At 45.3% G+C, this 26,972-nt stretch overlaps 1 protein-coding gene across 1 annotated transcript in view; it reads right to left on the reverse strand.

The window, feature by feature from the left end:
- The window catches only part of tbx21 (T-box transcription factor 21), a 31,562-nt gene extending 5,286 nt beyond the window's left edge, over nt 1-26,276 (reverse strand). Inside the window, exons 1-4 of the mRNA XM_088906443.1 lie at nt 25,207-26,276; nt 2,492-2,646; nt 1,900-2,021; nt 270-428 (exon numbers count right to left, since the gene is read on the reverse strand). Of these exons, the coding sequence (XP_088762569.1) occupies nt 270-428; nt 1,900-2,021; nt 2,492-2,646; nt 25,207-25,760 (990 nt within the window). The 5' untranslated portion in view covers nt 25,761-26,276. The remainder of the gene's footprint in view (nt 1-269; nt 429-1,899; nt 2,022-2,491; nt 2,647-25,206) is intronic.
- Nucleotides 26,277-26,972: the final 696 nt, after the last annotated feature.

Consider the following 26,972-nt stretch of genomic DNA (forward strand, 5'->3'; position numbering starts at 1 on the left):
TCGTCTTTTGTGAAAGACAGTGCAACCCATGTCAAGATCAATATTTATTACCAGCTTAATATGTATTTCCACACTGGTTACCTAGAGTACAGCAACCACAAGGCCATATTATATGGAGCAAGTCAACCTTATTTAAAACACTGCACGTCAGCCCTTTCCTCAGCAGTCTAAGTCTAATTCAGGTGAAGATGCCCAAGACTCGAGTTTTACTCCCACGCCAGTCAGTTGGCAAGGTGTTGCTGCCACCCCCCCGACCGTGTGTGACTCACGTCAGCGTTCTGGTAGGCGGTGACGGCGATGAACTGCGTCTCCTGGAAGATGAAGGTCTGCGACTTGTTATCCACGAAGGGGTCCTCTGTGCCGTCCTCCCTGACCTCCACCACGTGCAGGCGGGGCTGGTACTTGTGCAGGGACTGCAGCACGATCATCTGCCGGGGAGAACCGCACCGCGCTCACTCATACAGGCGCGTCTCCCTTCCAGGGATCTGCTGCCTAGGTGCTCTGCTGCTTCAGGGTGCAGGTTCCAGCCCCAGCTCTGCTGCTGACTCACTGTGCGTCACCCTGCTTTCAAGTCACTTTAAACCAAAACCAAAATCCAGCCCCTAAAGGACGAGTATGTGGCTCTGCAGAAGAGCGCCTGCTGACTGTGACTGAGGGGTGACTCGGCACTGTGCCGGTGTGCAGGTTCACATGGACGTGCAGTTAGATTCTGCAAGTGTAAGTATCAGTTTTTGTGTGAGGCGGTGTGCTCGATTGTGTATAGGTGCATTAATGTGGGTCTCTGTGGGTGGGTTTGTGTCTCTTCTGGGGCATGTGGTCTGGAATTGCTGTCAATGTGGGTGAAAAGTTTTAGATAACCTCCCCACAGAGACAGTAACTCCTCAAAAAGTGACAAAGTGGGGATTTCCCCATTTTGATAAGGACTTTTTTCCCTACAGGCTAAACCAATGTATTTAAAAAAATGGCAAATGTGCTTTTAACTGTCTTTTTTTCAATTTCAGAGGACTTAGGAATCAATTAAAATAAAAACTCAGTCTCTACAATGGCAGGAACACAGCTTACATAGCTGTCGGTGTCAGTGTGTCACTGTGACTCAGAGCCTCTCAGTGTGTCAGTGTGCCACTGTGTCTCAGAGCCTCTCAGTGTGTCACTGTGTCTCAGAGCCTCTCAGTGTGCCACTGTGTGTCAGTGTGCCACTGTGTCTCGGAGCCTCAGTGTGTCAGTGTGCCACTGTGTCTCAGAGCCTCTCAGTGTGCCACTGTGTGTCAGTGTGCCACTGTGTCTCGGAGCCTCAGTGTGTCAGTGTGCCACTGTGTCTCAGAGCCTCAGTGTGTCAGTGTGCCACTGTGTCTCAGAGCCTCTCAGTGTGTCAGTGTGCCACTGTACCTCAGAGCCTCAGTGTGTCTCAGAGCCTTAGTGTGCCACTGTGTCTCAGAGCCTCTCAGTGTGTCAGTGTGCCACTGTGTCTCAGAGCCTCTCAGTGTGTCAGTGTGCCACTGTGTCTCAGAGCCTCTCAGTGTGCCACTGTGTCTCAGAGCCTGTGTGTCACTGTGTCTCAGAGCCTCTCAGTGTGCCACTGTGTCTCAGAGCCTCTCAGTGTGCCACTGTGTCTCAGAGCCTCTCAGTGTGCCACTGTGTCTCAGAGCCTGTGTGTCACTGTGTCTCAGAGCCTCTCAGTGTGCCACTGTATGTCAGTGTGTCACTGTGTCTCAGAGCCTCTCAGTGTGTCACTGTGTCTCAGAGCCTCTCAGTGTGCCACTGTATGTCAGTGTGCCACTGTGTCTCAGAGCCTCAGTGTGTCAGTGTGCCACTGTGTCTCAGAGCCTGTGTGTCACTGTGTCTCAGACCCTCTCTGTGTGCCACTGTGTCTCAGAGCCTCTCTGTGTGCGTCGCAGTTACCTGTGCCACATTGTTGGAGCTGCCCTTGTTGTTTGTGAGCTTCAGTTTGCCAAAGGAGACTTCCTGCCTCATCCAGTGAGCCCCTGAGTTGGGCGAGTCGGGGTGCATATACATCCTATTACCTGGCAGACAGTGAAGAAAGGGAGGTGCCCTCAGTTTTACACGTGGCAGGTAAAAACGCTCAGTCAGCGCATCGCAGCCCCGCCGCCAGTATCACAACCCCACCCCCATTCGCACTTGGAAAACCCAGGAAACACCCCCAGTGAGGGCTCCCTATCGGGCTCTGTGACGTAAATGAGATTTTCGGTTGCAGACACAAGCACTGCTCAAGCTTTACTGGTCAATGATAGCTCTCGGAAGTTTTTGTAACAAGAAACAGGTCATTAAGATGCTGTAATTGCATTAAACAAACTCTGCAGACACGATGAGAACTGAGGCCTTGGCATCTTGCATGTGAAATCAGCTCACACACACTGGATGAAGGCCGTGCAGCAGCAGGAATCTGTGAGCAGCTCCTTGCTCTCCCTGCGACTCCTCCACAATCCCACTGATGCCCACAAGCGAGAGCCTTTCTCCGGTGCCCGAGGCTCACCTGGCATGTTGCCCTCGGCCTTTCCGCACTGGACCCACTTGCCCCCCTGGTACCTCCAGTGGTGCTGGTCGGCCAGGACGACGTCCACGTAGACGTTGTAGTGGGCCGAGGGGTCCAGCCCGCTCAGGTTGAAGCTGAGGAAAGGGAACATCCTCCTGCGAGGGGAGAGCAGACGTTAATGAATACAGACAGGCCAAAAAAAAACTCCCAGAAGCCGCGATGCTTCTAGGGGGAAGGGGTTAACGGGACTGAGTGCTGGGCGGGACCTGAATGATTAATAAGAGTGTTTAATAAAAGATGCTGGCAGAGAGAAAGGGGGCGCCGCTCCTTCTATACTTGCTGAACTGATCCCGATAACGGAGAGGCCGACACAGAGAAGAGGTAACAGAAAGGTCGGCGAGTCCCCAGGCGCTGCGCCGGTGGTGCTGTTAAACACGCGGAGGGGGGGGGGGAACACTCCCGCGCTCTGCCAGGGCCCAGGCTGAGTGTGCTGCGCAGCAGGAGCAGAGCCGGAGCTCCAGTGCAGCCTGTTGAAACCACCACCCCTCGCAGTCAATGAGAGCCTTGGACTTACAACCTGCTGCCTCTCTCCTGATCGGTCACCGTTATCCACCAGCCTGTCTGCAAAGGTCTCGACACCAAGCTCGCAGGGCAGTGCTGCAGCTTCCTGCCACAGCTCAAATATTCACATCACTTAACACTGTGACATTAGAACAGCTCAGACTGAGACGCCCAGGATCACTCCTCAGCGCCTTACCAAAGCAACACTTTCATTCACACACTTGAAAGTTCATAATTAACACTCAAAAACCCTATTTATAGTCATAACGTGAACGCCATGTTTATATTCAGTGTGGGATTAATGTCTGCAGTGCTGCATCAACAGTCTGCATTTAAACAGTGCCAAGGGGAGAACTGTAAGCAGGTGCCCGTGCTGCTCAACAAACACTCATGTTTTCCCCTCAATTAACCTTTTACTGTAGGTTATACCTACAATCAGAAAACACTAAACTGGTCTGTGCTTCAATAAATCAGAAACTTTCAAAAGTGGCAAAACATTACAGAACCTGGCTGTACTAATGTGAGCTGTCTTGACTTGGATATATTACAGCTGTGGCTCAATACAAAGCATAAAACAAAGAAGTCACAAAAAGTACTGTATCTGCTATAGTTCAGGCTTTCACAGCAATGCATCTGTATCACAAGGGTAAAGGCTGGGGGGGAAATGGGGAGATTCTGTTAATTCTGCAGACTAATTCTTTTTAAGAGGCTAGGGAGCTGTGCCAATACTCTCTAGTTACCACTACTGAGAAGGCCATTGTCTGATGAACACACAGGCACTGCAGTTAGAGCTGGACACAAAGTGACATCACTATACAAGGCAAACTGCAGCCTGTATAGCTCTACACACGGCACTGCTGTAACCCCATCACGGCTTTGAGAATCCAGCTTTGCAAAATCACCCCACAGTATTTCTGCAGTTCACAATTCATACTGACTTTGTCCCGCTTTTCCAGTCACACCATGCTTTCTGAGCGCTCTCTAACCTTTGCCACGTTTCCACACCACCGTCTTCTTTCACAGTGACGGCCAGGCCAGACTTTTCAAAAGGGTCGAACCCTGTGTACAGGGACTCCGAGGTTCAGGGGGCACGCTTTTGTCCTGCACAAGCCACCCGGCCACTTGCTGAGAGGCTGCTGCAGGTTTATATAAACCGCCGTACCATTCTCCTGAACCCTCAGACCAGCTCCCCTCAGGTGGAGCTTGCCGTCGCCACGGCAGCGGGTTACTGCAAGAACCGTGTGTGCGCACGTGCCTTTTCCTGTTCGGTGTGTGTCATTGATGTGGTATTCTTTTTCCTCAGCGGGGAGCGCAGGCTCTTGAGAGCGAGGTAAAGACAATTCTGCAACCCGAAGTGCTTGAGCACATGCACGAGTTCCTCTTGGTAAACCTTTTCTTCAGCGTGCCTCCTTCATGCTCTCACCTTGACTACAACTGCAGTGCTTTAACTCTCCATTTTTGTTTTGCCTAACCATGCTTCCCAGAAACACATTTGTGAATTAAAGGCTGAGCTGTTTTTCAGATAAGCGATCAACTGTTTCTGGTAAACAGACCTGATGTACGATAAAGCACATTCACTAATGGTACCAGATCAACTACAGATACTAGAAAACCCCAAATATACTCTTTCAGCTCAAGCATGCGACACACACAGCAAACAATACTTCCTTCCTTAATATTGTCCCAGATGGAACATTTGCTTTGCTCGTAAGTAAAAGAAATAACAATATACACATTTTAATCAACAAGAACCCATCAACCAATAACAAACCTACATGCATCAGATGGATGTAGATGAACAAGTCTGAGGCTTTAAATAATCCTCACAATTTAGAAAGAAGATGGGTCATCCATGAGTGAGACAGTTATGTAAGATACATGATAAAAAAAATATAAAAATCTGCAGCCATATCACTCTGCAGCTCCCAGCTGGCAGCCCCACTGAAGCTCAGCAGGTGTGAGCCTGGTCAGTACCTGGAAGGGAGACCTCCTGGGAAAAACTAAGGGTGCTGCTGGAAGTGGTGTTAGTGAAGCCAGCAGGGGGCGCTCACCCTGCGGTCCAGGTGGGTCCTAATGCCCCAGTATAGTGACAGGGACACTATACTGTAAATAAGCGCCGTCCTTCGGATGAGACGTAAAACCGAGGTCCTGACTCTCTGTGGTCATTAAAAATCCCAGGGTGTTTCTCGAAAAGAGTAGGGGTGTAAGCCCGGCGTCCTGGCCAAATTTCCCATGCCTCCTAATAATCCCCCTCTATGAATTGGCTACAATACTTTGTTCTCCTCCCCCCCCCCACTCCGATGGCAGGCGGAGCGACGCGCCGGTTGGAATATTCTCGGTCGCAGTTAATGGCAACGTCAGCTCAAAGATTTAGTTCAAACCACCAAATGGAGACGGGCGTGCCGACAAGCGGACCCTGCTGATGCGGGATTAACGCTAGGAAAGAGAGAGAGAGAGAAAAATCTGACAGTCCTCCAAATTAAGCAGGTGAAAAATGACTAAAAGGCAACCTAGTTCTACTGCACTTAAAAATAGGGAGTGTAAATCAATGTTTTGATGGAAGGAGCTAAAACTACAAGGGTGTTTGTGATTATACTGTCCTTCCACACTACTCGCCTGTTGATGATGTCTGCCAGCTGTAGCTGTTGTGCGCAGATAACCTGAATAGTCACCATAAAAACAGACGGAGCAGGATAGTCAGCAAAGTTAGCACACCAGGTGACCACAACGAATGTTCGAACAGATTCAATAAAAGTTCTATACAATTAGTCATCAATGTACTAAAAACATTGAAAGAGGGTGCTGGCCTGCCTTACCGATAGCTGCGTTTTAGTTGAAGGTGAGCTTGTAATCAACTCGAGTGCCAAGACATTTGCAATAGGGGATTAACATCTTGTCACTGCTGTGAGTCTATTACACTGCTGTGATACCCCAAATACTTTCATGAGCAAGTTGGAAGTTGAGGACCCAAATGAGTGCAGAGCAGCAAAGTTTAAGCCCTGTCCAAAGCACAGAGCACGGCTGGGGGCACTGATCACTGTTAAGGAGCAAGTGTGCCCAAGACGCAGCATGTAAAAGAGAGTGTCTATGTGCTAAAAAGCATGAGAGCATCATTGCCACAAGAAAAAAAAACAAACAAAAAAAGTAATGGAAAAATGAGTTTCTTTGATTTCTCAATATTCCAACAAGAGGCTTTCAAGCTGTGGATAAAAATCTAGAACAAATCCAGTTCCAGATGTGGAGGCAAGTGTTTCCAGTAAAGTCCACAGCTGGAAATGTGGAGCGCAATAATAAAAGTGTACAGACACAGAGGGTCACAGAGATTCAACCCATTTTAAGTCTTGCAAGCGGCAGCCTCGTGTCCGTACTGCCACAGCAGGAAAACAATAATTTTAATACGTAGGTGTTTGTGATTAAGAATGGAAATAATATGAATCAATGTGGAATGTTTCGTGAGTACATCCTGACTTTGAATGCTTCGTGAAAAAGTTTCACACCAAAGCAAATGGTATTCAGTATTTCGTAACCCTGGAATAGCAGGAAAATATTTTCCTTTTCGTGTGAATCTAAACTGACGCTGCAGAATAAGGTTTACAAGCGTGTATCCAGGACTACGCAGCTGAACCTACAGCTGCTGAGGTCTGGTGCAGCCCTGCAGAGTAACGGAGGGTCTGAGCTCTCAGTGCACAGGAAGGACTTCGAGAACAAACAGCCCCGCACCGCCCATCACACCGAGGGCGAGGAGAGAGCGGCTCAGCCCTGCACTGACTCACTCCGTCTGCCTGGGCACAGCGCACAGACAGTGGGTGGCCATGGCATTTTATTTTCCCCTAAGCCAATAAACTAACCAGTGGTTTTCTGTTAAATCAGCCCATTTATTAGAAGTCTTATAAAACAGAAAAGGTCTAATTACTGTATAAGTAAATAATCTAGGTTATTTGTTGTGTGTGTGTGCCAGGCCGAGAGGTGCCCTGACGAACTGAATTACTCAGAAGATGAGTTTCAATCAACACCACGTCCGGCCTGCACCCAAGAAGGGGAAGAAGCTGCACCTTGGCAGTTTAATCCCACTTAAGAATCCCAGAGCGCTTCCTCAGCCAAAGTGGGAATCATTCGGAAGGAAAATACGGTAAAGTCCCCCCCCCATGCCCCCTGCGCCCCCCGGCCCTTGGCACCCCAGGGCTGGCATGACTGAACAAGTAGAGGAGCACATGTCCTGTAAGCGGCAGCCTCAGTCCCGCAGGGTGGGTGGGACGTCCGCCGCCAGCTGTCCATACGCACCGCTCCTACCTCGGGGGGGGCACGGACCCCGCGTGCAGGAGCAGAGGGTCCCGGCTTGACGCTTCTGCTTTTCACTCCCTGCGTGTGCAGCAGACTGGAGACCGACAGGCTGCACGCTTGACAAGGAGCAGCGCTTCAAGAAAAAAAAAAACCCAAAACTTCTCTTTTTTAGCAGCCCGGGGTGGCATCTGGCTATTATTGCAGTTGGCTCACTTGAAAGATGCCGTGCGGGTGTGCGGGCTGGAACGATTCACATACAGCAAGGGCGACGCGCGCGTAACTTAACTGGTGCAACATCTGCATTTTACTGGGGGCTTGAAAGGAGAAAAAAATGATTTTGTGCACCTCAGTGACAGTGTGATGTCTTGTAAAGCATCCTAATCATTTACATTGATACAAAAGCATCAGCACATTTGCTCAAATTTATACTATGTGGTCTGCAAAGCAAAAGCCTAGATATCTCAGACACAATCAGGAGTCATGATAGGTGTGCACATGATGAGCATCGAAAACTTACTCAAAAGCCTCCGAATGTTTTCTACTGAGATAAAAACATGGCCTGTATTTAATACAGCTCAGTCCGGATGGGAAAAAGCCTAGTTCATCATTTTAGCATGTTTAACTTACACATTGATCAGAATCTTCAAAAACGTGATCACAGCAGGTAAACTATTCATGAGCAGCCAATATAAACTGAAGCAGCAGCGAATCCAGCACATTTGCCAATCAAATCTCATTGCTATCATACAGTATTTTGCGATACATTAGTTGCCTTTTAGTTTTATGTATGTGTAGAGGATAATAATAACTTTTACTCATAAAGCGCCTTTCCGAACCCAAGGATGCTGTACGAGAAGAACAAGCCACCTTAAAAGGATGGCAAGGAATAACTGCTATTAAACCTAAGTCTAAAATTTCAACAGGACACCACAGAATTGAGTTTTGTGTCAAGAACAAAGCAAAAAAAGACTTTTGCACACTACCATCTATATTAAAAATACAAACATTCTATGGTGTTAAATAAGCTGCTTAATTGATATCTTAAAATCACTCAGCTGTAGAGTTCTCTCTCGCAGGAGAGGAATACGTAAGTCACTGGGCTAGAGATGAGAAAGGGCACATTCTCTGGGCTCAGAAGGATTGTTCAGGACAGAATTCAGTCACTGATATAACTGAAAAAAGAAACCAGCCGTGAACTTTCTTCATACGAGACCAGCCTGCCAGCCCACACAAACTTAATGAAAGAAAGAAAAAGACTGAAACAAAAATAGAGTTGTGTCATTTTCCTAAGTTGAATTGACCCTGATATTGTCAGAGTTATTAAAACAGAGCCTTTTTATAGGAAATCAGAAGACGGGGGAAGAAACCAAAGAAAGTACCAGAGAGGGTGCTCATTTGCATGTGGGGGAATCGCAGAGTTTCACTGAGTGTGCTGAACTCGGAGACACAGGGGAGGCAGCAGGAGCAGCTCGAACCTGCAGCCCCGGGCTGTAGGCCGCGCTGTAGGTGAGAAGCCTGCAGAGAGAGGCGCTATGGGGTACACCTCAGGCTGTGCTGCAGAGAGACCGGGCTCACTGCGCGGCAGGGGATAAACTCCAGGCCTCAGGCACCACGGCTATACAGGCTTTGGCTGTATGTCTCCTCCCCCGGTGGAATCACTGTTTGTCTGTTTGATGGCCTTCCAGACCTGCAATCCGGGAACCCAGCTCGCTGTTCTGCAGCCCTGCGAAATGACCTCTCATGTGAGCACAGCCCGTCTCACGCCACCGCCCAACGACATCAGCTCGCCTGCAGGACTCATCATTGATTACTCGCTGGGATAACCGATCACCACTAATTCATGGTCTTAACTAGACAGTAATGACTTAAGTCCTAAAAACGTGTAAACTTAGTGTAAATTATCACCTGAGTTATTGCGCCCAAGAACTTAAATAATTTTTTTAAATAAAACAATTAATAACTCGGACAGCCAATTGAGAAATGTGTTGAAAAGGAATACAGAAAACCCCCAGTTTCTGAGTTACCACGCAGAGCTCTTCCACATGAATGTGCTCCCTGAATCTCAGCCAGGGATAGAGTTCACTTCCAGATTATGGCAGGGCTGCCAGTTCAAGACGGTGTTGCCAGTGGAGCTGCCCTGCTCGGGATCTGCACAGCGCGTTACTTCATACTGGGTCTCCTCCTCCATCGCCTCGTTACTGTGCGAGGTGGAGAGACGGGAACGGTAACGGACTTTCAAGCATCGACGAGTCCGAAGGTATTCTGTGGATACCTGCTCTTCCAGCTGGGAGCACCGCTCTGGCGCACCTGTCAGAGCAACAGAGTTTGGAATAATATCGATAAGCACCTGGGTGTCTGGAGAGTACAGGGCTCAGAACCCCTGCTCTCTTCTCCAGCCAAATGACTTCCAAGTCTGTGACAGTGTACGGTTGCCTTCTAACTACTCTGTGTTTTACTTGAGTGGGTTTCTGACACCACATGTGAAAAAACGTTCTTCGCACTTGGTCAGATGCACAAGCGTTCCTCCTTTATGACTAACTTACTAGCACTGGCTTGCGGGATCTTAAGCCGTGCTGGAGAAGCCGATTTCAGGAAACAGCTGGATGAGATGATCTAGCTCGATCATCTGCTAGCACCCAAGAGGCCCGGGAGGACTGGTCGGTCTCCTATTCCGTGTAACACTCCACACATCACAAAACTGAGCATGCGAGGTTTGTCAGCAACGCCAAATACATGCATTTTACAGCAGTTATAGGATTTCCAACTCACTAATATTAATAATATGAACAGGATATTTCTTTAGCCTTTTAAACAATACACTGGCCATCGTGTCTACCCAAAATAAAATGCTCACTGGGCTGCGATGCATCGAAGACAAGGCGAGAGCAGCACAGTGCAGGTCTCGAGCGAGTGCACAAGTGTCCTCGTGACCCCGCAGGGTGGGACAGTGGCAGGGGGGACCCAGAGCTCCACGGCACGAGCCGGCGCTGACCCACGGCGGGGAGGCCCAGCGCCACTGGAGCGGCTCGCTGGCGTGGAAAGCGGAAGGAGATGAAGGAGCCGCACCTGCGGGCAACAGAGGGGCCCTCGCACGTTCGCTGTCAAACCCCGAGAGTGCAGCAGGAAGCGCGAGTGCAAGAAAACAACAAAAAAAAAACACACACACACAAATGAAAAAGTTACAACAAAACCAAACCAGAAATAGACACTCTTGCTTCCCCCTGTCGATCTGCCTTTTTTTTTTCTAAGAATAAAAAGCCGCACCTCTGAACACCCTCGGAGGGTCTCCGTTAACATGAAATATGAATATTGAAAAGCATGTTTGGCCAAGCAGTCTAAAGCCGATCAGTTTTAACCACTGTCACAGCTTAATGAAGAGCTTTCTGAATAATGATGTGACATCATTTAATCATGTCTGAGATTTTGACATGAAAAGCACAAAGCGTCATACATCGCTTTTGCATTAAGCCGAAAATGCAATATGACAACCGGAATAAATCAAATATTAGGCTGCAACTGGAGAAGTGACTCTTTAAACGGATGATTACGCGCAACGTTTCCAGACTTATTCTTCGACCTGTGTTTTAAATTTAACAGACCTGCGCCAGGCGCAACAGCTATCTGGGTGGCGACCGAAGCGAATATCAACACTCGAATCGCCTTCAACTCCTAACGGCGCATTAATGAACAATACATAAAAATAACTTTAGGAACCAAAAAAACTTTACAGAAGGTATTTCTATTTAGAGAACTTTTGAAACAAAAACCATTTGGCTTCCTTTCTCAGTATTTTCAGTTAGTTGAGTTGATAAGAAAAAGTGATTTAAGCATGCGTATAAGTAACTTATTTTTTGGCAACAAAAGCTCTTCAACAGAGATTACTGAAGAAAACACAGACTGTTCTATTTTTTTTTATTAAAGCTTTCTAACAGTTTGGTAGATTTCCCGTACAAGTCTGAAATTGGTCACATGCTTTGTTGCTTCATCGTAAGCCAAAATCTTCTGAAAGAATCTCTCGCTGATAGGAGTCTTTTGATTTTCTCTGCAAAGTGAGAGATCTACACGCAGTTGTCTGTCGAGAGAGGTTTCCTCAGAAAGAGGCCACCTGGAATTATCCTCAGCAAGAAGGAACAAACCTTGTTAAGAAAACAGCACAGTGGTGGCCAGGAGGGACTCGGGCACTAAGATCAGCTGTAGGCTGTTCCTTCACAACCTGTCCTAGGATTAGGTCTGTAACATGCTGGCCAAGACTGAGGTTTCATTTAATCACTACTCACTGTCTTGGCCAAAGCTGCCCTGCATTTGACAGGAAGCCGTTCAATATGAGTGCTTTAAATAAAGTACAAAGAAATTAAACCCCGATAAATCTTAAAGGCAGAAATGTTTTTTCCTGCTCCACGTTTATTCATAGCGCCGATGAAATAGGGACAGAGAATAGAAGGGCTGACAGGCTGGATAATGTGCCTTGCTTTAAAAAATTCCAGTAGAGTACTCCAGTACTCATTATACCACCACAAAGCACAAAGTCATACCTGCCATAAATACACAATTGAATTCCAAAAAAACGAGAGGGTCACATTTATTCACACACCTAAGTGTCACTTTAAATAAAATTCAGCAAAGACAAATCTACAACAACATTATGCTCTTGGGAAGTTGTTTGGTTCTTTAAATGCTTCCTATTTTCCTGGGTTATAAAGGAGGCAACACACGAAGAATATTCATTAGTAGTATCATGGATATACAAGAATCCAGAAAAAATCTGAACCTACCACTTTCTGCAGTAGTGTCTATTGTTATGGGCTCTCAAACCGAAGGTAACCTCACCAGTCCACAAGGAAATCATGAACTCCAACACATACCAAGATATTTTACCCTGAGAACTATTTCTTTTTTTGCCAAGAAACTAATGGCTAGGCAGGAAATGAACGTTCTTGCATCACAACGACCCAAAGCATAAATTCAGTTAACAAAGAAATGTGTAAACTGCACACAAGGTTAAGTGCTCTTGACTGGCCAACTCAAACTCCAGAATTTGATCTAATTAATTAAACTTTTGTAATTGTAACTCGAGATGACAGTAGTTCACTAAAGGAAACCAAAGCAGCAATTTTAAAAGGAGAAATGTTCACAGATTTCCCATCTGAAGTGACAGAGTCTCATGGCCAGAGGATGATTTACAAAAAATTAACTACAGGGGTGTGAATGAATGTGACCCTCCTATTTTCAAGATTATTCATGCCAAATAGGATTTTTCTCTATGCAATGTAATTAAGATTAATTACTGCATAATATTTTTAGAAAAGTTCCTGTTATTTGATGCCTATCGTTGCTCTTTCATCAGGGACAGGAATAAATCAAGAGGGCACTCTATTGTACACCTTTAAAACTAAAACAGTAATTAATGCTTTAATCAAAACAGTTAAATTAGATCCTAAAGCCTCAGGAGAGTAACAGAAAATGCCACAGAGCTCAACCTCATTTGAATCAAAGTGAAACGCAGTACTATGACTCTGGCTTATTTTGAGTGAATTTCTCCTGTTTTAGAGGAAAACTTGAAAAGAGCCAGCGAGTTTCGTCCAAGCCACAAGCCCTGTGGTTCGGGTGCATTTCAAAGCAAGAGCTCAGAGCAGGCCGAAATCTTCAGAAGGGAACTCGGCTGGCTTTCCTCTAAATATACCTGCACAAAAAAAAGGAGCGAAAAGACAGCACAGCTCTCCCTGCACCCTGCACATCAAAGCCACATGGCTGTAAGAGATTTGGCAGTGTACTCGTGCTTTTCGGCTCTTTCTTGTCCTCTCTCCGACAGTTTTCTTTCTTGCTACTGCACTGTGAACTCTGAGGCTCCTTTGCTGACAAGGTGCACCACAGAACTTCCTTGTGTTTTGCAGGATGTTGCTGTTGAAAATAACCGGTAGTAGACTTATACTTTGACACCAGCAGAACACTCAACCTCCTCCTTTGTACTGTGTGTATAATCAGATAAAATACGTGTGTGTGTGTGTATCAATCAGCGCGTCGGTCAGGGCACGGAACTGAAAAAGCCACCGATGGCTCGATACCACAGCTTAGCACTTCACCACACTTTTAGTACACGAGTCACAGCCGTGCTTCCAACACCAGGCATGGCGGCCAAGAACATGCTCGCACGTTCTTCTCGGCACCGTTCGCCAACCCAAAACACAAACTTGGCGCCTTTTCGTTAATGGGGACTGCATCCAGTCAACAAAAAAACGGCCACCCCTCCGTCGGAAGGTCCTGGAGGTTTTCTATTTCACAGCTTGAGAAGACGACAAGTACAAGGCCAGATCAAGCATGACTGACCCCCCCAATCCCTCTCAGGTTGCTGTACTTTTCATTATGGAAGGTCACCCGCTTAAACGACCCGCACAGTAATAACAATAATCACCATCCTTGAGCAGATGCCTTTATTCAGAGTGACTAGCAGAGAGAAGGGGATGAACTGCACACCAGCAGCTACTGCTGAAGCACTGCTCACAGTGGGACCTCGGGTGTCCTGCTCATCTTAAGAAGGAGGCACAAGGAGGCCCAGTAACTGGCTCGGGGGAGCCAAAGGCAGAGGCTGGGCATGGCCCTGCAGCCTCAAATGAGTGGTTTAAATCCCTAGGCCACCCAGCCTCTGCATGTGTGCAGTGAGGTTCATGTTTAAGAGTAGGGGCCAAACGGGTTTTCCATTTTTTTATCTTCACTGTTTAACAGAAATGATGACTCTGAAAGTATCTCAGCTGATTGTGTTGTTTTTAATTCGGGACATTTAGAATGGATTCACTGGATGTTGATTATGGTATCACTGATGCAGTAAAAGGTATGTTTTTCAAGCACATACTTGCTAGCTGCCCTGTCTGAGAGGCGCGGAGTTCACCGCACTCCAGAGTCTCCGAGCTAGTCTATAAGGCTCAGTTGACTCTGAGATAACCACAACCCTGCCTGCTTCCTCATCGCCTAACATACTGCAGCTCAACCGCCAGCTGGTATACGTGTACCCATTTTATTATCACGTTGAAATACAGCCAAGCAGTACCCCTACCTGTGAGAGAGGAAACCTACTCTTGTTTGGTTGAGTATGTAAATCTAAATCTTTTTTTCACACGCAATTTTCTTCACCGCAGTAGGTTACTTATATCCTGAGTTCCTAAGAGACTTAAAACCTTATTTTTCAGATAATAAAATGCTGATATTGATTAAACTATTTATCAGTTTACCATTTAAAACATAAAAATGAATTAAGAAAAAAGGCAAATAAACATACGATCTATGGATTTAGGCTTTTAAAAAATTACCTCTAGCTTAATTCACTGTTGGTTGCCCACTGTACTATGTTACTATGTGTTTTAGTCACTGAAATTATTTAAAGAAATTTCAGTATGAGATTTGGTTATTATTTGTGTATTTCTCTCCAACCACATTGTAAACCTGAATATGAAACTCTGACATATCCTGGAGCTTCCCTTGGTAAAAGCCAGAAATTGATGCTCAACCCCACCAAGAGCTTGGTCTGGTCCCGTGGTGCAGAGGAGGAGAGACCAATCAATCCTCCTGAGAAAAATGACCGAGAACCCCATGGAACCAACCCAAGGGACTGGACATTGCGTCAAGCAGATTCCTGGGCAAAGGACACGCAGAACACGGCATCCTTTTTGCCAAAGTAGCCCTGGAGTTCCATTCCAATTGAAAAACAGTGCAACAGGACCCATGATCTCTGGAACTCTCTCCCCAGGGATATCAGTCACCTTCTCTAAACTCCATCAAATCCAGACTCAAAACCCTCTTCTTCAGAAAAGCCTTTACTGAACTGGTTCCATTCTTCACCCCTCTGCTTTTCTTAGTACCACCATCCACAGTCTCCTCTGTATATTGTAATTGTGTTTTATCTTGTGTATTCTTCTTACTTATTGTTGTGATCCTATAAAGCGCTTTGAGAAGCCACCTTTAAAGGCGCTATATAAAATAAAGTTTATTATTATTATTATTATCTCTGCTCCAGATACACAGCGGCTCCGTACTGCTGCAGTCACAAGTCTCAGCGCCCCAGCTTCTGAAACAAGTTCATCACAACTACCCCCTACTGGGACAAGAACGCATTCAACAAACCACAAAGTGGCACCGGTGAAAATTACGTCCAGTTTTTTTTTTAAAAACTAGATTGATTACACTTAAAACAACCCCACTGATAATGTACACCTTGAACGGATTTCACAGTTTCCTCGTCTCACACACGATGGCCTGACCGTGCCACTGTAAAAGCACATTAAAAAAAAGGGTTTTCGGATTTGAATTTAAAGAGTGGAAACTCACTGGGAATTACACATACGTGTTGCTCTGCGTAAGAATGTCCGGAGGTCTGCAAACGACAGGAGGCCATCCAGCCCATTTAATAATTAGTAACTACAATACTAAAATAACTAAAACGGGTTAAAGAGGCCAAGGTAGCAGCTTCAGCAACAATGCCTGGTACAGCCATCAGAATAACTAACTGGTATAAAGGCTCCACAGCCGAAACATTGTGATTTCTCTCTTCTCTTTTCAGCATGGAATAAACCTATTACTTGTTCCTGTATATATATACTATTTTGAGTGCAACTGTATGAAGTATTCAATATTTTGTTAAAAACATAAATCTACTCCGAGATTCTTCTGCAATACACACAACTTAACCAAGCAGGAGCGGTTGCAAGCATCCAAAAGCCTAACACAGGAATTGCCATTTTCTGCTGAGTAATTCCACAGAAACATGCTCAATCATTGTTGGTGCTTAGTCAAAGGTGACTCTTGTTCAGAAGTAACCCACAGCAGTGTTTGAAGATTACCATCCTGTGTTTCGAATGGTATATAAATTCCATCACGATGAGGGCAAGCTCAACTTCACCCCCAAAGCTCAGAACCATGACAGGGTTGTATTTGGTTTGATCAAGTGGGAGATAATTGATATTTCTGTTGTGGCTGAGAAGCACCGAAAACAAGGTTCCATACAGTCAGCTTCCTTTCTGTCAGCTGCATCTAAAGAAACAACGCAGTGGAACAACAGCCCTGCCCTTTATCGCAGCAAGGCGAGATTTCTGTTTTTGCATCTTTAAGCGCATATCAGATGAAGAACTTGTTTTTCAGTGTGGATGCAATGTTCTTACTGCCTTGGTCAATTAAATACCACAGAAACCCATTGGCAGAGATACTTAAATTAGATGACTTTAATTCCGGTTTCCTTTTGGTGCAATTCTAAGTCACAAAGTCTGCACACTTTATCGCAATCCCACCAGTACCACCAGCTGATTTAAATTTGAACAAAAGACAAAAGGTGAGCCTCTCCATCTGAAACATGCTTCTCATTAATCTTGCACTACCGGAGTGTATATATTCAGGCAGGACAACCAAGAATCGAGTCTCAGCACACATATATATGTATATTGCTTTGACTCAATGCAACAAGGAACTCCCTTTCAGCACATCCACACACCTTTCACACCACAGAGAGCCATGCTTTCGCAGTTTGCTTTCAAAGGTCATATTTAAGCTATAAAACTTCCCAGACAAGACTGCAGAAGTACCTTGTAATCTGCATATGTAATCAACACATATATAGCATTAGTGTATATATATATAATCCATAACAATTATATTAATATTATAATAAAACATTAATGTTACATATTAGTAAATTTTAAACAAGATAAAGATTGCATTAAAAGGTACTAAGGCAAATTGATTCTTTAGCTGCCATTAAAACTCCATTGTGGGAATTGCAACAGCTCGTAAAGTTGCTCTCATACGAAAATGGTCGGAAGACTGATTCATATTGTGAGGACTTTTAATTAATTATAGATTGTACCTCCGTTCCAGTCAGGAAAAAAAAAGGCGTTAGCCAACCTAAAAAGGAAAGCTGCTCTGGGCAGGAAGAAGAACCCGACCTGCTGTCTGAAAAGGGGGGTTCCTGTCAGAGCTGTCTTCAATTCGGTCTAAACAGTCACTCGCTCAGGCTGCCGTTCTCTGGTGGGAATTGTGCCGCGGCTCGGACGCAGTCGCACACTCAAACTCCAGGCACCCCAACATCTGCCAGGGCCCCGACTGTCAGGGCCGCCTAAGGTACCCCAGGCAAGACTTCTGAGCGGTGTTCCAGGAAATCACATCTTTTCATTTTCCCAATGAGAACACAACACTAGTGCATCGTGGGGCAATAAATTAATTGGCAATAACTATGCCAGAATTATTAGCCAAAGTAACGTTAACACTGACAACAAAATGAAAATCTATAAATTGCACTTTCATAATACCTTAACAAACAGTAATAAATAATCGGTATTGATACTTAAATCATGCACAGAACCAGATTAACTATAAGCTTTATCGACTTTGAACGGTAGAAAACAGAACATAACTTCCTTTTGTAAAAAAGGTGCGATACGTAACCCAGCAGGTACAGGGCCTGGGAGCCGAAGGGATGGAGGTACAGGGCCTGTCCAGAGGAGCCCATGGAAACATTTCAACTTGCGGTATAAAAATCAACATACACACATGGCAATAGTAACTGCATCTTTACTTGATTCACAAACATTCCTCGACCTGTCTAGGATTAAAAAGCGCACGCACTGACACACACAGGAGAGAAATCACTGACAAGTAGGTATACTATCCAAACAATATTTTTATCAATCTTATGTAAAAATGAAGACCCTTGTTTCAAACAGAGGATGAAAATGATCACATATAAATCTGTGTGTTTATATATATATAATTCCCTGCTTTTCTATGGGTTTTTTTCTGTGTTCTTAGTATGATTCACGATTCACTTTAGTTTCTTTCTGATTTATGAAGCTGCATATATGGAAACTTCGGGCATGCCGGAGCCTCGGGTAACTTCAAAATTCACTAGTGTACGCGGTCTTCCTAATGTTCAAAAAACCTTTTCTTTCTACCCGAAACGGCAAAGGGCCGTGAAACCGAAATGCCCCAAGGGCCAGCTGACAGATCTGCCCTTGTACAGGTGCTGTGTGGAAAGCCAGGCCTGCTGTAGAGCAAGTCGAGGGCAGGGGCTGCTGTTACACCTGTTCATGTTCTGTACAAGCCAGGATGTAGGATGTTACCCAGATTAAAGGCGTCTATTACTGAGCAAATGTTAGGGGAAACTGTTTCCCTGTTTTCGAGTGTGTAGGCCTGAATTACTGTACGTATGCCACCAACGGCTTATGTAATGCAAAGCAAAGGCTGAAAACTAATCACAAGTTGCCTTTCTGTGGTCTACCGAGCATCTACATATGGAAAAAGAAAACTGCACACAAAAACAATTTCGAAACAATCAAACACTGTTAACTGAGTCCATCTTTTTTTTTCAGAAATCGTGATGTATATCTTCACACACTTGCAGAACAGGTGTTATTTTTTAAAAACAGTAACTGTAGTAGAAGTGGCGTTACTATCAATATTAGTGGGCTGTACATTTCGCAGGGCAGACCTGTGCTGCCAAGTGACGGGTTTTTCTTTCTTCCTGCAGTTTTTGTTTCAACTGAGTGACAGCAGGACAGAGCGGTTCTCTGTAACAATCACCTCCTACAGCAAAAACGCCTCTGACTTGCTAAGCACCCTGACCGAACCTGTCCACAATGGAATAACCTCCCTTGCTGGAAACCTTAATCACTGGTACACCACCTCTCCTCTCATTTCCCTTCTAGATCAGTGCAGGATAAAAAAAGAACATTATTGCTTATTTAAAACTGTAAAGGTTAAAGATGGGGGTTGAATGGCTAGCGTTCAAAACTCAAGAGAGACCGAGCAAAATCAGACAAAGACAAAAACTGGCAGCCGGCAGTTTAAAACCTTTTCTTTTTTTTTAAAGAGAGCCATGGCTGGTTGCAAGGCTCTGCGTTTATGCTACGTACGTTATCCCTCTTTACCACTTAGTTAGCGCTCAAGTGCCCTGTGAGGGTGTATGTGCGCGCGCGGTGTTGTGATGCGCTGGCTTTGATATAAACCGTGTTGGCAGATGCCCTGGGATCCAAATGAAAATGACATGCTGGTCTTCGCTAGCTGCGCTGAAGGATTTAAAGCAATAAATATACCCCCAAAAACCTCCCCTCCCCTAGCACACAGAGACATCCAAAGAGGTTTATGTCTGTGCTTTTTATAGACAGCTGCTGTGGACCAGCCGAAAAGACCTATGTGAAATGATGACTTGAGTTCTCGTACTGAGCTTCCTTCACATGGAAGAGCTAGTACGGGTGGTGCTGACCGCAGCTGCCCAGCGGTTCGAACCAGTAAAGTCAGCAATTGTGACTATATGCCCATTGCCATCTTGTAGAAAGAACATGACTTTACCTTGCTGACAAATAAAAGGCCTATTCTCTTGCCCAAACCTCTGTTTTCAGATGTTTTGGGCTAGATCTCACCAAACAATCACAGCAATTGTCACAGGCCTAATATTTTATACTTTATCCTGATGACCTGCCAACATGGGACCAACACAAACGACACAAGACCCCAGCGCCCCTGACTTAAGCAGTGCCCTCGACCTGCCTCAGACTCATCGGTGCGACTCCAAAATACCCAGGCTGAGTAACGGATAGCTATTTCCTCTGATCTCTGATCGAGATGGACTGACAGCCTGTGACCCGGGGCAGCGGACCTGGAACTGGACCTGCAGGCAGTCCAGTATGTGGCCATACGTGTGTGGTCAAGAACACTTGCTGGGGCATTCCTGTCACTACCCACCTCATGGCATGACTCCACCTATCTCCAGACATTTAAAACGGTTTTAAAAAAAACGTAAACGTTCCCTCTCGCTCCTTAAACGACAAGTAACTGACGTTAAAGAAACTGTGCTGCGACGCTGAGGGCGGACCTGGACGCGTTCAAGGAGAGCGAGGCGAGCTGTGGGATGTGAGAAGCCAGAGAATCGCCTCCCTCCTGTGCCCACACTACCTCGCAAGAGAAACAGCGAGGCAGGAGGGGTAAATCTTTGGCTTTTTACATGGCTCGTGCTGGGCCAGTGTACCTCTACCCAGCTGGCTTAAGTGACTATAGGCCTAAAGGGGTTTCACGCACAGGTTTATTACGCAAGATGAAAATCCACATGACACAGATTTTAAGAGTAGAGGAACCGGCTTCCGGTACAGAACACGACACTCTTCCCATGATCCTCTACAGCACAGCCCCACAACCTGCCTTCCCCAGGGCTACAGTCATGCAGTTTTTCCAAGACTCCACGGCCTCTTTGGAGGTGAGGAAAAGGGTCCATTTGATCAAATGTATCTACTTGAATTTTAATTTCAAAACAGTGTGAAGACCAGTTAGGCTGTAACCTTCTAAGACAAAGACAATGTGAAACCTATTCTTGTGGTATGAAACCTCCTCTAAACACTTATTTTTAGACTGAAACAGCAACAACAAAATATACATAGATCTTAGTTTGTGTTTACTAACAGAAAGTGCAATGTAAAAAGACCACACAGAAAAAAAAGAGTCTTTAAAGGGAGCGCAAGCAGGTGCGGTTCAAAAAGTTGGCGCAGGCCATGTGAGGTTAACATGCCCTCGTGAACAAAGCAACACCTCTTTATCCTCTCCTGCTGAACCTCATCACCTCCTGCTCAACACGTACAGGTTGAGTAATCCCTGTAGGCCAACTCTGCAATTAGTTTAATTAGTAAAAAAAACAAGCAAAACCTAAATCGGAACAGGACAATTCTGAAACTCCCGTCTGATGACAATTTTAAAAGTTCTGAAAGAGTTGACAGGGCACCGGTACACACCAAGAGGTTCCCAAACGATACGAATGAAAACTTTCTGTAGTGCAACCAAAGAGCTCTTAGATATGTCCCATTAAACACACTTAATTTTATTCTCTTTATTTTTCATTATGTACATTTCAACCTTAATTATTTTACAGTAAAGATACTACGAATTTACTGTAATTGTAAGCCTTGAGAATTAAGTTCAAAAAGGATTTTATCTGCTCATTAGTCACATAGATTTTTCTTCTCTGAAATAATCACTTCCGATCAGGCGATAAGATATGTATATGCATATTAATCATTAACGTGCAATTATCTAACATAATTAGGTAATGGGCAGGAGCTCTTCTTTATAAAATATATACTTTCACAACACTCTTCAGAAACAATGCAGAGAACTCTGACTAAAAAAAACTGCTTATCTAAAGTGAACCAAAAGGTCAGATTTGAATTTCTTTCTTTGTCAAAAAAGCAAAACATCATTGAAAAAAAAAATCACAAATCATTTATCCCTTTAAAACAGGCTGATCGGTCAAAATTTCAAATGTAAAATACCATCTTTTATGACACGCTACTAAATAATTATAACACAAAATAATAATCTTTCAAGAGTCTCCCTATTATTTTGAATTCTTTGACTTGTGTACCATGTATGTCATGAAGAACTTCTGAATGCTGACAGTGAGTACAGGTTTTTTAAAGGCTTCTACACACTCAATGTGAAACTGTGCGTCTTCATGAATGGCACAAGGTGCTGCTGTGCCTGCTTCAACAGGCAGCACAGTGCTCCCAGTCACTTGTTTTAAAGCAGTTTCATCTCTGCTCATCAGCACCAGAGCTGACTGTCTCTGTTGGCCCATTGTATCATCTGCTATCCAATTTTTTCTTACACTTTACCTTTGTCATTTATAATCACAGTAATGGGATTTACTGTACTGTTCTGTATATTGAATACTGTATGGTATAATCTCCTGTACTCAGACTAACTCAGGGGCAGGCACCTCCAGTCTGCAAATGATGGGTTTCTGCAGGTTTATGAGTCAGCTTTCAGTCAGAACCTGATTAAGACCTGTAAAACAATCCTGACTTTACTCCTCACCCACTTACATACTGTAGGTCAATGAAGTCTTCTTATGGCTGAGATGGAATAAATCTAATCGTGATAAGAAGGAGCACCAGCAGAAGCTGAAAGAACACGAAAAATAGAGGTAATAATTATACTGATGCTCTGCTTTACAATGAAAATAAAAATGCTCCTGGTTCCACAGGGTTTTCAAAATCAAACATCTGTGAGAATCGCCTCTCTGCCACGCCGCCGAAAACAGAACACTGACAAGGCCACTGAAATCTGGCAGCAACTGGTGAAATAAAACGTAAGCAACAAAACTCTCAACACCTGGGCGCCCTTGTTTTCTTCTACTTCTGCTGTACTGAAACTCAAGCGCTCTTAAAACACTGAACACCGTTCTCTTTGTGGCTGAGGACACCAGCACGGGGTCCAGGCAAGTTAGAGTAACACAGAACAGCAATAAGTCTGGGTCTCCCTGCACTTCCTAATCGCTGCACTCGAGTCTCCTGCCTGCTGCAGCGTGCTTGTCGAAACAGGTGACGGAACGGGGAGCCAGCAGGTCGCCATCGAGCTGCAGCCCTCTTCAGCTTCACGAGGCCACGCTTTCTCTAGACTGCAGGCGGTCGTTTCGCGAGGGAACAGCGCTTCCTCGCTGATTTTTCTACCAGTTTGACTTTCAGCTGGTCAGTTGAGTTGCAGTGGAACAAGAGAAAGCAACAAGCCAGGGTGACTGAACTGTGGTGCCGTCCGATTTGCGTTGGTATTGAATAAATAAGCAATGTCACCCCAACAGGTATTCACTTCGACAGTAGTTGAATTACCGTTATCAAGCAAATTTGACAAAGATTTTTATATTACCTTAACAAGGTGGAACTTGTTTCATTAATGAGCAAAAGTAGAACAAATGTAAATGTAAGACATTAAAAACAGTACTTTTTCAACTTGGTACAATATTGTCATATAAAATCTTCAGGCGTAATCAGGTAGATTGTACTTCATATATATAATAAATTCTGCTTTGATATAGGAAAAATACACTGAAATGACAAAACCATCATTACAGTGGATTGATGACTACTTTATTTCTACTATTAAAGTCAAAGCAAAAAACGGATTCATTTTTGTATTTTTTCCATTTTTTAAAGGCTTATACACTTTTCCATTAGTTTGCTCAACCTTATTGATATCCTAATCACGTTTTGCCACTAATTAAAAAAAAAAGACTCAATTTCTAGGCAAGCTTATGTTGCCAATAGATCATCAAGGTCCTTATATTATATTGTTATTTAAAATATAAATAAGCATCTGTGCATTGCCAGAAAGACGGGGCAGTATCTGCTGTAAAGCTCATCTAAAGTAGATTTTTACATCTTAGGAAGACTATACCCATATGTAAAATACACAAGCCATAGTTAGTGTACTTAGATTTAATAATGATATACTAATACCACGAATATTTCTTTCATCCAGCATTTACTGTCTCTCACAGCTGTTCATAGTTATTTCCGGTGCGACTTGTTAATGTTAACGGTAAGTTGCTTTTTTTATTGTCAATTATAATTAGAAAGAAAATAACAAAGGACTAATAATAAGAAATAAAAAAACCACAATGCTCTTTAAAGGATTCGGCTGAGTTTTCTTAAGAGAACTTTTGCACCGAGTGTTAATGTAGCCTGTGGAGGCCGCAGGATGGGCTTTTTTAAGAAATAAAGTGATGGATTCGTTTTATGTCTTCCCCTCCGGTAAGAATTTTCGACGGACGGAAAGCCCGATGTCAGGAAGACGTGTCCCTCCTCGCGCTAATGCTCGCTGACCTATCAGACCACACCGGGGGCGCTTCTGTCCTGGGGGGGCGCGCCGCACCCTGGGGGGGGGGGCGCCGAGGTGTCACAACGTCCTCGAGGTATTTTCACAATCCCCATCCCCTAATTAACCGCACGCCGCCCGTCACGACGGGAACGCTAGGGCAGGTCAAATACCAATTGCTCAGACGATGCATTCGTCTTCACCGAGGAATTTTTAACGCAAAGCAGGCAAGCTACCTAAGCATCTCAAAATGCGGTGAAATGTAATGTTTTTTTTTTAATGTTAAGAGCTCTAAAGAGTACGGGCCTTTTTTAATCACTTGGGAATTTTTAGTGGCCACGATCAACCCGAAGTAAAATAGCCCTTTCGACACCCAACTAATAGCCAGTACCTAGATAAGGCCAATGAAATAATTGAGCTTCTAACTCCTCCCGTCCACGAAAGGTTAGCACTGCTCTTAAAAAGAAGAAAGTATTGCCTTCATCTTTAGTTCACGCACAGCCCAGAAGTAGCCGGCTTCATGCGGTTATTGGGGTTGTGTGTTTATGTGGAGCAGTGCATTTGTGTGTGGTTTGAATGCGAGACGGTGCGTCTCTGTGTATACCTATTTGATGTGTTGGAGACAGGGGGTCGCTATACAGCCGCTAAAAAACTCCAGAGGACGGTCAACTTTCAGACTGCAGATACCACACTGGCAAAAGAGCAAAACTATTTCAAGATATATATGTTGTTGTTGTTTTTTTTTGTGGTGGTGGTGAGCCGTGTGCGGAAACGGTAGTGCAAAAAAAACAAAACGAAATGCATAGCTCCAGAAAACTTGACAGGAAACAAAAGGTCCGGCTATTTAGTATTATTTATGTCGCTTTATTAAAACCCACGGGAGAGCGTGTGGCTTCCGAACCGGTTTCGGTTTTGCCGCGACCCGCCTGTGCGTCTTCACTGGGCACTGCTTGTATCCCACACGCCTGGCTTTCCGAGCCGAGAGGGGAGTTTTAGAGACGGCGCTGGAGCGCACTATATAAATGCAGAATATCGTTAATTAACTCGATAGTAAAGAGGAGGTCGTCAAAAAAAACAACGTAAGCTACGAGGCAGCAAACCTGTGCGTCCTTACCAAACGAATTACAATCTGTGCTGCTAATACCAACGACGACGATGATGACACTGCTGCTATAATTGCCACCACATTTCGTGTGAGCACCCATCAGGAATAAACCCAGCGGTCTGGCGTTTTAAAAATAACACAGAAAAAGTCCTCTTACCGCCCCTGTTTGGTGATAATCATCTCGGTCTGGTATTTGTGAAACTTCGCCCACAGCGGGTAGTTGTTCAGCACGGCTTGGGTCTTCCCGGACACCTGCAGCCCGGGCAGCGGGTACATGGGCGGGCGGGGGTACCCGTGCTGGTAGGGCGCCGTGTACCCGTCTCCCCCGGCCGGGTAGACCTCTTTGCCCGAGTGCACGAAACTCTCGCCGCCGCCCGCCGCGAAGCTCTGGCCGGGACCGCTGCGGGTCGGGGACCGGACGGCGCTGTAGGGGCAGCTGTCGAGGCCCGGCGACGTGAACAGCCTCCCCATGTGCGACCCGAAGCCCGTGACGCTCTGGCCGGCCGAGTACGGCAGGGTGATGGAGCAGCTGTCCTGGCCCGCCTGCAGCGGGTCCTGGTAGTAAAACCGGGTGTCCTGGATCCCCATTTTGAAGTCGGACAGATCCTTGCTGCGGTGGAGGTGGCTGTTGATGTCCGAGTCCTTTCCAAAACTTTGCGCCTCAGTCCCATTCAACATGCTCACGTAAAAATTGCCACCTATTCCGCCCATTTGCTGCGTCAGCCCAGGTGTCCGTGTAATTTCATAAGTTCGCCTTGTCTTCCGTTCTTCCTCGTCTTTCAATGAACCCAGAACCTGCAGCAGCGCAAGCCCGCAAGGTGCCCGAACCGGCGCCGAGGACGCGCCGAGGCAGGTGGGCTGGGTTCGAGCGACGGTTACTCTTTTTAACTACCGCTAATCAGATGGGGGGGATTTCTTTTCTTTTTTCCTCCAACTTACAAGTTTGTTGCTGTACAGTGTTGTGCCCAAAAAGAATAAGTTTAAAAAAAACCCGCAACGCCAAGGAACTTAAATTAACGCGATAGCGGTAGCCGTTCGTGAACTGGATAGTTCAAGTGAGCTATTTTGAAAGTATAGTAGACATCACTTGTTCACAGCGTGTTTCACCCAGCTCGCTATTAAAGCTGGAAACACATGCTCGCCTTCTTAAATCATATATAGTTTCTAGAGCCGCTGATTGGCTGGAGCGACGGGACCTCTTTCACAGAGGGCTGTGCTCTCTCGCCTGGGGCTGTCGAGAGTCAGTCCTCATCACTCGCACACCGAGGCGCTTTTTAAAGAAGGCAGCGATCTGCCCCTTTCATTTAGGAATTGAGGGGCTGGTGAAAAGCGCCCAAGAACGAGTCTGCATTCCTCTAGCTGAACAGTACAGCACTGGTCGTCAGGTAAAAAGAAAAACCGCCTTTCCCTTTTCCAAAGCACAAGGGGTGTATTCGTTTACACGAAAGAACAGGTGCCCACTGCTGTATCTGTAATCGCTCAGATACACGATGTATACCCACCCTTCCACCAGAGAGAACGAGATGTGTTCACCTGAAAGTCAACGCGTTTTTTTTTCCCCCACATTTATGGGTTGTGTGAAAACACTATAGAGCCCCGAACCCCTCATTAAATCGGGGGGTTTCTGTTTAAATTTCTGAAGTCGTAGTTCTTTAATCTGACGAACAAATCTTACTTGGTAATGACAGTAACTGGAGCGTCAACGAACAGCAACACCATCAGAAATAACGATGCATCAAGAATGTTTTACGTGGCACAAAACGCCACACATTTTAGAAACTTATTAAGCATTGTGCTGGCTGGAGTGATTTTGGAAGTCGCTCTTCTGATGATGTGCCCAGATAACACTGAACTGGTTTCGCACTTTCCTTTAAGGTTCTTTGCCGGCTTGAAATGCGAGCCTAGTGCCCGGTTATCTGCGCA

This window comes from Atractosteus spatula, chromosome 26 (genome assembly GCF_055471065.1).
Source record: "Atractosteus spatula isolate fAtrSpa1 chromosome 26, fAtrSpa1.hap1, whole genome shotgun sequence".
Taxonomy (NCBI): domain Eukaryota; kingdom Metazoa; phylum Chordata; class Actinopteri; order Semionotiformes; family Lepisosteidae; genus Atractosteus; species Atractosteus spatula.